The sequence below is a fragment of the Letharia columbiana genome (genome assembly GCF_014066305.1).
Source record: "Letharia columbiana isolate WasteWater2 chromosome Unknown Sc0000024_s0, whole genome shotgun sequence".
In the NCBI taxonomy this organism is placed as follows: domain Eukaryota; kingdom Fungi; phylum Ascomycota; class Lecanoromycetes; order Lecanorales; family Parmeliaceae; genus Letharia; species Letharia columbiana.
Window position 1 is genome coordinate 569,443 of NW_023501065.1, and position 13,885 is coordinate 583,327.

Here is a 13,885-nt window from a genome sequence, read left to right on the forward strand (position 1 = left end):
AAACTTATCGCTATCATGCTCTTCACCAATCTCACCGTGTGGTTGGCTTCCTCTCTGTCTCTCATTGCTTCAGCGCAATCCGTATGGTCGGCAGCCACACCAGTAACGAAATTCCCCATACTACCTCGAACGGCAAACCAGAGTACCACCGGCGTTAGCCCTGCAAGTGGAACTAAGAAGTACTTCGCCGAGACATTTTGTACACCCTACCAAAAACTCATCGAGAAGATCGCTTGGCGTGATGCCCTGCAATACGCGCAATCGTTGGCCAGTTGGCAGCCCAATGGTAGCTTCCAGCCCGCCATGGACTTATACATGGGCAACGACAGCAGAGGTCAATTAGGTGCAACCCTTCGAGGTATGGCTAGTGACCCTCGACAGGATATCGGTATCCCAATCGCATGCTGACTGTGAACATTCTAGCCAATATTGATGGCGCAGTGAGAATACACGACCAATCGACCTGGCCACGGAACCAGAGACTCTTTGTCTTCTGCAGCGAGCCTATGATATTCGTAGAAAATGGAGGAATGTGCGGCGAGGCTCTCGCTTACGCGTGAGAGAAAGCTCTCTCCCCATTCTGGAAGCAGTCACTGATCTTATATGCAGATTCAATATCAATGGCACCTACTATGTATGTACCGATGCGCGTCATAGCGAACGAACTCAAGACGCTAACGTCAGGTCACAGGATAATCACTATGTCGTCTTCTGCCCGCCCTACTATGAGTTGCAAACACTTTATAAGACCCTCTCCATCACCGATGCTTTTCCACTAGAACGTCTCCTTGTGACATCAGCAAACGATTTCGATGAAAACCAAGGCGAAATATATTTTCATGAATCATTGGTGTGTGGTGGAGCGTGAATCATTTTGCCACATGCTAAAAGCTCTGTCTTAGCATTTTGCGGACTTGACAACCCCGGTGAACCACCCAAGTAAGTCTTCGCACAAACGCAGAAGCATGGATGGCGAGCTCACACATTCGTAGTTCATGATAACAACGGTAACGAACCAGACATATACGGTCCATATGATGTTGCCATGGAAGCTGAGTCAAAGAACACTGCGGCTTGTCTTCACATAGGTAACCTACATTTCTCATCATGCTAATACCTTGTAACGCCTATATACTGACAAAAGTATTTTTCTCATCTAGCGGATGCCTATACCCATGCAGCAGCCGGTGAGTGAGCCTCTAGATATCCGTCCGTGGAGACTCTGAAGATGTTTTTAGCCATATTGATACAGCAACGCTATAACCTTGCTGATCCGCCCAAGCCAAGGAAATCTGTTTTTCAACGGAATCTCGGCTCGCAAGCCAATGGTTGGAACGATACCTTCGAACGCCTGCCACAATTACCTAATCCCAATACACCTGACAATCACATCGTCTCCAACGACTTCGGAATCGGTCCGGTTGCGTCATCCAGTCATCAGCTCATACCGGGGTCGAGTAGTCTGTCGAAGCGCGTGGTATGGCCACCCAAGTTTCCTTGCACAGCCGAGAATCGGTGAGTTGGACTACTGCTTCTATTCGTCACCTTGGCTTGTGACTAACAGCGTGTTGACAGTTGCGTAAGATCCATGGCAGCCACAATTGCCACCACCATCAGTGGACCTTTGATCTGCTTTCTTGTTGCTGGGCTGTGTGTGCTATCCTTCCTTCTGTAACGCTAGACCCGGTTGATGCGACCATTGGCTCTTTCACTTTGAGATTCTCGGTAAATAGCAGTGATTCGGCGCTCCTGAGCGTCTTGTGATAACGGAGAAGAGGCGAAATACCTACAGTACTTCCACAAGTCAATAGACAGATTCAAGTAACGAGTGTGGTTGCTGCAAACGTTTCTTCATCAAGCCCGTCTCCGTATTTTGTACGTTATCACACCCATGCCCATCCATGCCAGGTCTTGCCCTAAGGTCGTCACTTTTCTTTTCGCTACTGCCTTGATCCAGAGCATTGACGAATCAGAGACAGCAGGTCGGCAAACCTGCCGATTTTGAACAGACACTCTACGTGCTTCAATGGACGTATATTTACCGATGCAGCATTTCCCTAGTCTCAGTACTCAGACTCTATTCGGAAGGGTTGGTGGTAGTGATACCCCTGTTTTCTTAATCATTGGGAAACTAAAAAAAATCTGCGATTTTGGCACCCCCGATAATCAAATATCAAAATTTGAATTTCCTATATAACCTCACCACCACTTATTTTTACAGGCTAAAAACTTTACGAAATCTACTTACTATATTAAGGAATCTACTCGTAAATTTAGAAAGATTTTAATTCTAATCTTATAAGTGAAATGTAAAAAGCGAGAATATATCGCGAACCTCAAAAAATTTACCTCGGCTATTTTTTTACCGCCAAGACTATCTCGAGAAAATCTAAGAATTTATTAAATCCTTATTCTATAATAGAACGAATAATTAAAATCTTCTATAATTTGATAATCATAATCTCTCGTATAATTATTAAAATCTATAAAGTTTTTAGAGCGTTGTAAGTTATCGTTGTGAGGCTATTAGAAAGCACTTTTTTGTTTTTAGATGGGGGTGCCAAAATCGCGTTCTAGTTTCTAATGATTAAGAAAATAGGGGTAGGTCGGAAAACCCTTTTTCGGGCCGAAAATTCGTCATACCCTTCCCCTAGAGTCTGAGTAGGAAACCCTGAAATCGCTACATTGACCGTTATTTTGTATGGGATCCTCACCAAAATTGACCGAAATAGAAAATAAACAGTTCTTTTAAATACAACTTTTTATTAAGAATTCTAATAAAGAAATAGTCTTTTATAAAATAACTATTTAAATACCGTAGAATTTTTTTTTTCGATTTTTAATAAAATAGCTTAATTAATTATTTTTAGAAGATTTAAATTAGAGTTTTAAAAACTATACTTTTAACCCCCCTCTTATTCTTTAACGTGCACCGGTAAAACTCTAAAAATAATATCAAAATACTCGTTATATTTATAAGTCTATTTAAGATTATTATTATAGAATTCTCTAAGCTAGATTTTACATATTAATATTTCTTATATTTATATTTAAAATTTATTTATCTAAGCTATTATCTTAAATAATTTAGATAGCGACTACGCGTATAGCCTCTATTTACTAGGCGTATAGCCCCTATTTACTAGGCGTATAGCCTTTATCTATTAGGCGTATAACCCCTCTAATTAAATTAGCGACCGCGCGGAAGCTAATAAAATCTAATTAGAAATAATAAAGAACTCGTATCTAGTATCTTCGAGATTCTTATAAAGATACTTAATAATAGTAGAATAAGCCTCTCTATATCTCTCTCTATAGATTTATAATATCGAATAATTTTAATTTATCGATTAATAAGGTCTTTAAATAATTCTACTATAGCGATAGCTAATTAGCTAATTACTCTCTCTACTTACTATTAAAAATACGCCTATTATATTTAATTATTTACTATCTATTAATTAGCTAATCTTTTTATATCTAAAATATATTAAATATAGTCTTATTACTTTATATATAGACCGATATAATACTATCTCGCTATTCTTATATAATACTACCTCGCTATTCTCGTATAGTATTACCTCGCTATTCTCCTCTTATAGTCTATTTAGTCTATTTATCTTATCGCCTTTCTTATATAATATCTAGTTATTAAAATAATTATTATAGCGATTATAAAGCTTATAATATAGAGATAGATATAAAGATAGATATAGATATACGCTTTAATTCTTAGTCTTTAATATTAAAGAACGCGTTTATCTTATTCTTCTTCTCTTATTATTTTATCTAACTCGCCGTAATTACTAGTTATTATTATCGCTATATATACTTAAATCGAGAGAGCTCGCGTTAGATAAAGTCCTCGAAGACTTTCTCGCGAGTACGCTTCTTCTTCTTATTCTTAACTCTTATCGATCGGCCTTTAGATTAAATTATAGCTGATTTATTAATATATAAAAGCGCGTTCGTAGTGTCATCCTTCTCCTTCTTATCGCTCTCCTCCTTATTATTCTTATTCTTACTTTTATAATAACGCGTATTAATAGACTTATCGACTCGCTAATAAGAGTAAATATCTTTAAGTAATAATACCTTAGCTCTCTCTAATATATAACGCTCTATAACGTATATATATAATAGTCTTATTATTATAGTAAAGTATTTAATATATAACTTTATAATATAACTAATTACTTTATTATAGTAAGATAGTATTTTTATAAGAGCGAATAATAAAACTTTAATATATAGGTCTCGAAAAATAGGCTTCTTGATATAAATAGAAAGGCGTATTTAGATCTTATTAAGTGCGATATTATAATTTAAACGCTTATTTATAAGTATTAAATTAATAGCGTTTATAATAGTCTTTAAGTTATCTATAGTATTCTTCGATTAATTTATTACTCTATTATATAGAGTAAGAGTAATCTTATTAATAGATAAGCTATATAGCTATCTCTTAAGCTTATTATTATTTAACTCCCCTCGCGAAGTAGCTTAATTATTAAAATATAGATATTAATTAATTTAAAAGATTATCTACTTCTTCTTTTAAGAAATTAAATTATTCGCGATATAGATAATCGCGAATAGATAGTACTTAATATAATTCTTCTATAAGGCGTTTTATTTCTATTTAAATAACTTCTTAATAGCTATATATATAATATAACGAAAGTCCTTCTTAAAGATATTTAGTTTCTCTTACTTATTAAAGTACTAACTATAATTCGATATAACGTTATTCTTAATATATTAAATATAAAGTATATACTCGGCTCTTAAAAAGACGAGTTTATAGACTCTAATTAAAGCGTTTTACGCGTTTATTAGAAGTATATTTAAATAAGAAAGATTAAGCTTATTATATAGGGCTTTAAGTTACTTTATTATCTATACGTAGTTCTTAATATATTTTAATTTTATAAAGGCGAACCTTACGTAGAAGAATATATTAAGGGCGATAATTTCGATAATTATAAGAAGTAAAAGCTTATATTTATTAATTTTATATATCGCGTCTAAGATTAATACCTCTAAATTAAGTTATAATATTCGTTATAATAATTTTCTAGCGAAGAAGAAAAACTTAATCTACTACGTTCGCTAATTCTTCTTTATATATATAAATTAATTCTCTTATATATATAGCTATCGTATTAAGGCCTATACGAAAATTAAAGATTTAAGCGCCTCGCTCTTAATCTTAGTCTTAATATTATAGACGTCGCGTGGCTTTAGAATAAGATCTTTCTCGTCTTAATTAAGTCGTAAGAATAAAATAATCTATTTCGATAAGACTTTAGAACGCGTCTAATTAACGATAGTATTCTAAACGTTCTAAGTTATAGCGATTTTACGTATTATTAAATATACTTTAAATAAGATATAGTTATAATTATAAGTGAAATTAATAATTATAAGAGTAAAATCCGTCTGAATATCGCTTATTCTAATACGCTACGTAATAGTCTAAAACGAATAATTTATTAATCGACTAAATCTAATACGCTTATCTATACTCTTATTATTCTTTTTTAACTTTTTACTATAATCACACCGCAGCTATATCTTTCTTATAAGTTTATTCTTAAAAATAATTATACGCCCCTTAAGGATAGTATAGTTTTAAGATTCTACGTACTACTATATACGTAGAATAAGCGTATTAAATAAGATATTCGTTTAGTCATCGAGAGATAAAGCTAGGGCTATTACTATTAAGCGAAGAATATAGACGAGCGATAAGATAAGAGTTAGTTTTACTATTATAAGATATTCTACTATAAAGATATTCGACTCGAAGATACTAGATATAAGTTCTTTATTATTTTCGATTAGATTTCGTTAGCTTTCGCGCGGCCGCTAATCGAATTAGAGGGGCTATACGCCTAGTAGATAGAGGCTATACGTCTAGTAAATAGAGGCTATACGCCTAGTAGATAGAGGCTATATATATAGTTACTATTATAATCTATTAAATAATTTATAATTTTAAATAATTATTTAATAATTTATAGATATAAGTAAAGATGTATAAAGTTTTATTAATATTATTTTTTAATTTATATAATTTATTTAATTATCTTAAGACTTTTAGAAAAAAAATTAAAAAGCTTAATAACTTTAAAGACTTCGAACTTCAAATTTAGGAAATTTAATATATTTTTTTTATATATACTAAGAATATATTTATAAATTTTAATTAAAAGTGATAGTTCGGTTATCGAGTAATAATATATCGAAGTTCATTTGCAAATCTGAAAAGTTCCTTTCCGCACGATTTCCGCCGGGTCCGCACTATAAGCACGATTTAGCCTATTCAGCAGACTTTGCCTATATTCAACCCTTTCCGCCGATTTAGCAACTATCCTAATCCTTTTCGCCAGTTCTATCAGTTTAGCAACTTCAAAATTTTCAGCAACTTTAAAAATTTTGCGTAATGCACTCTAATATACTCTAAGTACTATTCTACATACATATAGCATTAATATATTAGTCTCAGTAATTCAGACTTACGGCTAGCCGGGGTATCTATAGCCAGCCCTATACTCATGCCTCGCTTCGGGGGTTAATCATATCGCAAGCTCATTACGGTATACCCCTCTCTTAGAGTCTAAGTAGGAAACCCCCGAATCGCTATATAAATCGTTAATTTATATAGGCCTATCGTAATAATCACCCGTTATCTGAATGTCGCGACTTCCTCTATTTTTCAGTTATTATCATATTATCTTTTAATATCAATTAAGAGGATAATAGGCCTTTCGAGATCTCTAAATAAGTATATAAACTTTTTATTATAATCGAATAGCTCGTTATTATCGTATAAGCTTATTCGAATACGCGTTCTCCGCTAATAATTATAGTATCTACTTTTAGTCGATTACTCTTCGATAATTAAATTTTAGACGATAGCGTATTATATTTAATATTATTAAAAGATTATATAACGAGTTGAGTGTAATAATTAAATTATAAGTTTAATCGTATTATTATTTAATGAAAATCGAGTACTAAAGCTATCCCCTCTATATATATATTTATTAACTTAAAGATATATTACTTAGAAATTAGAGGGAGTATAAAATATATATCTTAAATAATTTTAACGCGTTTAACGCGTTTAAAATGGACTTAAGCGTATAAGGAGACTATAAGGGGCGCTTAGATACGCGATTTTCTCTCCGACGACGATAGCGAGGTATTTTCGAATTATATATACTAACCTCTTTATAGCTTATAAATATATCCTTTCTCCTGATGAACACGAAGTTTTAAGACATTTGGCGGATTAGTTCTGGAGCAAAGAAAAAAGTTATATTTGAATCCGGGTATGAAAGTAGGGAGATAACCTCCATGACGACGACGCAGACCTTCCTGCATTCAAAGACGTCTTTTTCTACGTTCCATATACCTATAAGAGACTCCGACGTCGTGCGAGATATTCTTATTCATCGATGTCGCCGCTATTAATATCTGACTTCGCACTAAAAGGATGAATTATCTCCGCTTCGCTCTCCGCTCTACTCTCCGCAAGTTCGGTAGCTATACAATTGCTTGCATGCATGCTTGCTTGTTTACACGCATCGCCGCGGCGACTCTCGTAAGCTGGGCCGTCCAAAAAATAGGGGGAGACTGCGGCGTCTGACCGAAGTAATGAACTGACTGGCGAGGCCACGGCATTTTCCCCAACACGCCGCGCCGTCGGTCCGGCGAGTACCATGGCGGTTACCCCGAGGATTGATGTACTATGGGGGAATTCCTGTGTGGTGCTGCGCGTCTGTTGAGACGTACGGCGTTCTTGAGTACTGGTGCCGCTGCTATGGCTGAGTTAGCTGAGTTTTTTAGTGGAATGGAATTGGAAACCTACTTCTTAACCACTGCACCACAGCTCCTAATTTGACGAGGGCCTATTTAATTATTTATTCGACTTTTTTTCAAGAATTCCAAAAAGGCCATATCACGTAGTTGCGCATTTTTGTTAAGGATCATATGTACGCAGGGTGTGAATATTACATATCGGGCGATACACCAAAAAATTAAGTCTTGGCAGGGTTTCCCACTCAGACCCACCTCAAGGCCGGTGGGGCCAAGCTGAGACTATCAATATATATCATCATCAACATACGCATCATTATGCGCCATACCAGAGCATCACCCACGCGACTAATTTCATTAAATCGTCTAATTCCGTAACCAAATTTGAGTTGGCGTTAATACTCGTCGCCGTAGAACCTTACCGTCGCAACGTCGATTATTAGAACTTTTCTTTTTCGTGCGTATTGCTACTAAACTAGCAGAACTGGCGGAAAAGGTGCGGATTCTAATCAGATTTGCTGAACCGGGCAGAATTTGGGCGGATTCTAATCAGATTTGCTGATCCGGCGGATTTTGTGATTTCCGCGACACACGCGCGATCAGCAATTTCAAATTTTGCAGGAACTTTTCAGATTTGCAGATGTTATAGATTATTAAGTCTTTAAAATAGTTTCGGGGTAGCTTCGGGGTAGCTCGCTCCGAGGCAAAGCTACCCCGGAACTTACTAATGCTGATATATACCCAGGGGTAAATATCTCATATCAGCCAAACCACCAAAAAACCGAGGCTTGGCAGGGTTTCCTACTCGACACTGCGTGGGGCCTTTTCTGAGACTACATTTCCCCACCGGCAGCATTTGCCACATGCCCATTGCATCATATCAAACACGAGTACTGGGATACATAATTTCTTGGCAAAATTGACAGCTTCTGATGCGCCCACCAGGCCAATGCGGGGTGGGCTCGCCGGTCTTCCAAGTTCCCTGTCCTCTTGGTCATGGCGTTGCTATAAACTGCACATACCACCTCAACTCCATTCCTTGTATCATAAGATTAGTCACTTAAAATCAGAACTCATAGTCATGCCAGATCTCTCTAATACCGTTCATGTCGTCAATGGATACGACAAAGATGCCTACACTTACTATCCTGTCATCATCGTGGGCGCTGGGGAATCGGGCATAGCAATGGCTTGTCGCTTGAAGGAGAAACTGGGCTTCGATCAGTTCCGCATATTTGACAGACAAGCTGGTATGGGAGGAACATGGTGGATCAACAGATATCCTGGAGTTGCTTGTGATGTGTTAGTCTCCCTCTACCGGACTCGATAATTGCTGAAGCCGGCACAGTCCTGCCGTATTCTACAGCTTCTCCTTCTCGCCGAACCACAAGTGGTCTGCCTATCATCCTCCGGGGGAAGAGATTATTCGGTACCTCCAGGATGTATGTGAGAAATACCAGATTGTCGACAAGATCCAACTGAATACAGACGTGTCCGAGGTGCGATGGCTCGAGGACGAGGAGCTATGGGAAGCAACTCTTCTTCACATGATGCCTGGTACTGGTGATCTGTCTACCAAAGAGCGAAAAAAGATGATGACTGAGAAAGGACGCGAAAGCGTGTACCTTAAGGAAGAGAAGGTCAAAGCCAAGATCATATGCAGCGCTGCCGGCGGTCTCGTCGAGCCGAACGCATGGCCAGACAGTGTCCCAGGCCGGGATCTTTTCCAAGGCGATGTATTCCACTCTGCTCGGTGGGACTATAACGTCGACCTTCGCGGTAAAGATGTCATCGTTGTGGGCACAGGCTGTAGTGCCGCGCGTACGTACATTTCGGAGCTGATTCTTCCTTTTTGGTAATGAAGTTGAGTCGCAAGACATGTTTCAGGAGCAAGAAGACCTTTCTAAAGCAGAGACCTGTCTTGCAACTCCATTTCCTAGCTCGAATAAACAGTGCTGACTCCGAAATCTGCGTAGAATTCGTGCCTCGATTGTCGAAAGAGCCATACAACGTAAAGTCTGTCCTTCAAATCATGAGGTCCCCCCCTTGGGTAGTGCCTCGTCCCGGTCCCCTTTTGGGTCTTATCAAGCAGGAGACTTGGGAGAAGTGGACACCAAGACTCTTTCCTCGTATTCCTGGACTTGGTAGGGCCTATAGAACTTTTTTGTTCTGCCTTAGCGAACTCGACTTCTTTCTTATATTTACCGGTAAAAACGCCGCAGCAAAGACGCGCAAGAAGGTCGAAGCGCAGCTAGTTCAGCATATGAGGTCTATCGTACCCGAGCAGTACCATGAGATTTTAACCCCAAATTATGGCGTCGGCTGCAAGAGGAGAATATTCGACGCTTTCTGGCTTGAGAGTCTCAACGATCCCAAGATTGACCTCACGACCCAGCCCATCACCAGCCTGCAACCCAAGGGGGTCACGTTGGGACCGGGCCGCACCTACCCTGATCCAGAAGACAAGGCCAGCAAAGCACCAACAGACGAAAAGCACCTCCCAGCCGACGTCATAATCCTCGCCAACGGCTTCGAACTCACTACGTGGCTTTCACCACTCAAGGTAATCGGCAAAGGCGGTGCCGTCATGCAAGAGGTATGGGATGAGCGTGGGGGTCCACAGGCCTACATGGGAAACGCAATGGATGGCTTTCCCAATTTCTTCATCATTTTCGGGCCGAACACCGCAACAGGACATTCCTCTGTAATACTCGCAAGCGAAAATATGGTGGAGTACACGTTGAAATTCATCAAGAATATACTGAGGAAAGACGTCAAAACCTTCGACGTGAAGAAAGAAAAGGAAATAGCATGGACGACCGAGATGCAAGAGAAGTTGAAGGGCACCGTCTGGCATAGTGGTGGATGTCATAGCTGGTACAAGACAGCCAATGGCTGGAATGCTACTGCTTACCCGTAAGCACTATCCTTCTCAGGCTCCCCATTCGCGCCATCAAGCAATCTCGCAAGATGATTACTCAACTGCTAACATTCTCCAATAAAGATTTTCGCAGGTGGACTACAGTATCCGATGCATGTTTCCGAAATGGAGTGATTGGAACATCCAATACACGACCAAGGGACTCATCAAGCAGCGGCTAAAGCAAACACTTCGAGTCGTCACCCTTCTTGCGAGTATTGTGGGACTATATCATATACGGAAAGATGTAAGAGGTGGATTGAGCGCATTTGATAGCTCGATGAAGCAGAGGGTCAAGTTTGGACTGTTGAGATTATTAGTTTGGGTGGAGAAGGGTGTTCGTATGTTGCCTGAGCAGAGTACGATTTTGTGAGCTGGGAGGGGAGCATTTGGGGAAAGCTTTGGAGATGAGCATTTGGATGGTTTTCAAGGAGTACACAGCATCATGGTTGGATCATTGTGTGGTATGTAGGTATGTTTGATTGCCTCGATTACATTCCATCCGCCCATTGGGTGCTCTATCTGCTCAATTTGGTATCCATCGCAATGTCACATAAGGAAACCTCCAACCGAAACCATCACTCTCTAGTGTGAGCTTTTCCCGTACGGGCCGTGTCACTCACAGCTTCTCCAACCGAGGTACTCATCCAATTTCCTCATCTCAGATCCAACCGGAACACGGTCTTCTTGGGTCAGAACGGCTGTAATCTTGATGGATGCTAGAAGATCGGCAATAAGCCTCGATAGAGACTTGATGATAGGATGGTCCCTAAACAGATGTGCAGTCGGAAAGACAGCACGCCAAACCGCGGGGACAGAAGGCAGGATGATGCCCGGTGGATTTTTGTACGAGCGTGGGGTAGGGAACCCCACAGGTGGTGCAGGGGAGGTATCGAGCGGCACCGGGCGGCACCAATGCCGGACTGTCGAGACATTCGCGTCCGACGGCAGGGGAACATTTGTCGGCCGAGCGCTATCCACACAGGCGCCCAGCCCGTGCTTCAGCGCCGGCGCAGCTCGGCCAGTCGTTCTTCGTGCTCCTCTTCCTGCTTTTGAACGGCTGCTCTCCTCGCCAGGTCCGCATCCCGCTTCTTCTGGTTGATTTTTTCCTCCAATTCGTGCTCAAACTCCTGCCTCTGTTGGCGCTTCTTCTGGGCCAATTCCTCCTCGTGCTGCTTCTGCCTGACACGCTCTTCCTCTTCGAATGCCTTCATACGAGCTTCGATAGTCTCGAGACTGTGATCTGCCGAGTGCTCGTTCGGGTCGGAAACCGGTGTAGGGTGGTCTTCGATGCGGGTAGGAGCCTGTGAAGAGCGGTGGTCTATTTGGTTGGGAGCCTGTGAGGGGCGATCTTCGTTTTGAGTATGCGCCGGCGAATGGTGGTTGTCTTTCTGGCCAGAAGCCTGCGGTACGCCCTCCTTTTTCCCGCCGGAGGCTGGTGGAACATACGCTTCTCTCTGGCTAGAAGAGTGTGAGTGGTGCTCTTCTTGCCGGACGGAAGCCTGCGAAGGAGTGGCACCGACTCCATGCGGCCTATGTTGAGACGGGTTGGAAGGTGGCTCTCCAAGCATCTGAGGTTCAACTGATAAAACTTCGCTAGGCTCTAGCGACATTCGCAAGGATTGGAGAGGCGATACAAGTGGTGTCAAAGCCGAGCCTCGCTTTAGTCGTGGATCTCGTGGTGATATATTGGGTTGAGTCGATGGAGGAGTGAACGTTTTTCCGCGCGCTTGTGTCAAAATTGTGAGCTGTTCGGAGGTGCTTGTTGTACTCATACGTCCCTGTAGACTTGAGCCTGGTATGGGGGTATGCCGAAGACGTTGCAAGTCTCGGTCAGTTGTGGTTTCAGACACGCATTCCTCTACAGGCGCAGACTTCTGTGGCTGTGAGTCCTGACGGGGACCGGACCTAGGATCGAAGACGTTGCGAGAGGCCTGCCGAACCTCTGGTCCGTCTCTGCTGGGCAACACAATATTCACAGGCTTCTTTGGTAGAGAATCTTTCCCATGCGCATGCTCTAATAATTCTTTTCGTGCACGGTAAGAAGCTGGCTCAGTGGGCGGATGCGGATTGCAGGCGCGAGGCCGCGACTTTCCACTCTGGGTGAGCTCAAAGTCCTCACAGTACTTTGCGGTGTGACGCTCTTCCCCACAGCGAGTGCAGGTCATGGGGCAGCGGGACCAATAGTGGCTATATTCTGGAGTCAGCATGCCCCTTCCGAGATTCAGAGCCGAATCATAAGACAAGAAGACCAAATTCTCTACAGTTTCTCAGAACATGTCTAACGAGCTGCATTGAGGTCCAATAATGGGAAAGGACCACTCCAAAATGTACCGACCTGATTGAACGGCAGCCCCAGCATATCATTGGCTTATCACAGTCTGAGTATGCGTGATCTTCCATACACATATAGTTCTTGCACCAATACCTCGGAGGCGGTCTGTAATTGTCTGATGTTCTAATAGCCTCCTCCTCCTCCTCCTCTGTACCACGACGGCGCTTGATAGAGCGGTCAATAGCCTCATCATCGAGAGGGCGTTTCAGTTCGTATCCACCGAGGCGTAACACATTTGAGGGTGGGGGAGAAGAACCGTAGAACCCACGGCTTTGGGCCTCAGATGCGTTCCTCCTGTCAGGGTTGACAGTCCGAGATGAGCGTCGCGACGGTGCTGTGTCAGGCATGCTCGTGTCTTTGCGTTCTTTCGTGGGCATTTGGATTAGCTGTTTCGGATCGTGGCCAGTGGATGGTGATTTTTCGTTGGGGACAGAAGCAGCAGCGGCACTGTGATCATCAGATTGGCCGCGTGAAAACTTCAGAGCCAACGACGCGTCATCTCGTGGTGTTGTGTTGCTAGAATATTCGGCCCGGTGCCAGATCTTATTAGAATGATGTCGAACCGCCTTTGATTCCGTAGCAATGGTTGATGATCGGTCTTCTGAGGAAGTCTCACCTTCTGCAGCTGGCCGATAGCTGTCGTAGTAACGATGGTCCCAACCCATATCCTGGTCACGAACCATTGCTTTTGAAGGTGTTAGTGGGGAGACGCTTGCTGAAGAGGGAAACGTACTGAGGACCGTGACAAAGGATGGTTGGGGTTGTGGACGTCAGTTGTTTTGAAAGGATTGATTGTGGCA

The 13,885-nt window shown here is 41.4% G+C and overlaps 3 protein-coding genes across 3 annotated transcripts; 2 read left to right on the forward strand and 1 right to left on the reverse strand.

Annotated features, from left to right (window-relative positions):
• Positions 1-15: 15 nt before the first annotated feature.
• HO173_007474 (uncharacterized protein) lies at positions 16-1,675 on the forward strand (the record flags this gene model as incomplete). The annotated part of the gene is made up of 9 exons (XM_037309378.1): positions 16-358; positions 424-556; positions 610-634; positions 692-850; positions 903-939; positions 993-1,088; positions 1,161-1,187; positions 1,239-1,515; positions 1,576-1,675. The coding sequence occupies 9 exons, from the start codon at positions 16-18 to the stop codon at positions 1,673-1,675; spliced, it is 1,197 nt and encodes a 398-aa protein (XP_037163838.1).
• A 7,236-nt stretch (positions 1,676-8,911) lies between these two features.
• Positions 8,912-11,123, forward strand: HO173_007475 (uncharacterized protein; the record flags this gene model as incomplete). Its single annotated transcript, XM_037309379.1, has 4 exons — positions 8,912-9,132; positions 9,179-9,651; positions 9,807-10,746; positions 10,835-11,123. The coding sequence occupies 4 exons, from the start codon at positions 8,912-8,914 to the stop codon at positions 11,121-11,123; spliced, it is 1,923 nt and encodes a 640-aa protein (XP_037163839.1).
• A 628-nt stretch (positions 11,124-11,751) lies between these two features.
• HO173_007476 (uncharacterized protein) lies at positions 11,752-13,768 on the reverse strand (the record flags this gene model as incomplete). The annotated part of the gene is made up of 2 exons (XM_037309380.1): positions 11,752-12,940; positions 13,089-13,768. The coding sequence occupies 2 exons, from the start codon at positions 13,766-13,768 to the stop codon at positions 11,752-11,754; spliced, it is 1,869 nt and encodes a 622-aa protein (XP_037163840.1).
• Positions 13,769-13,885: the final 117 nt, after the last annotated feature.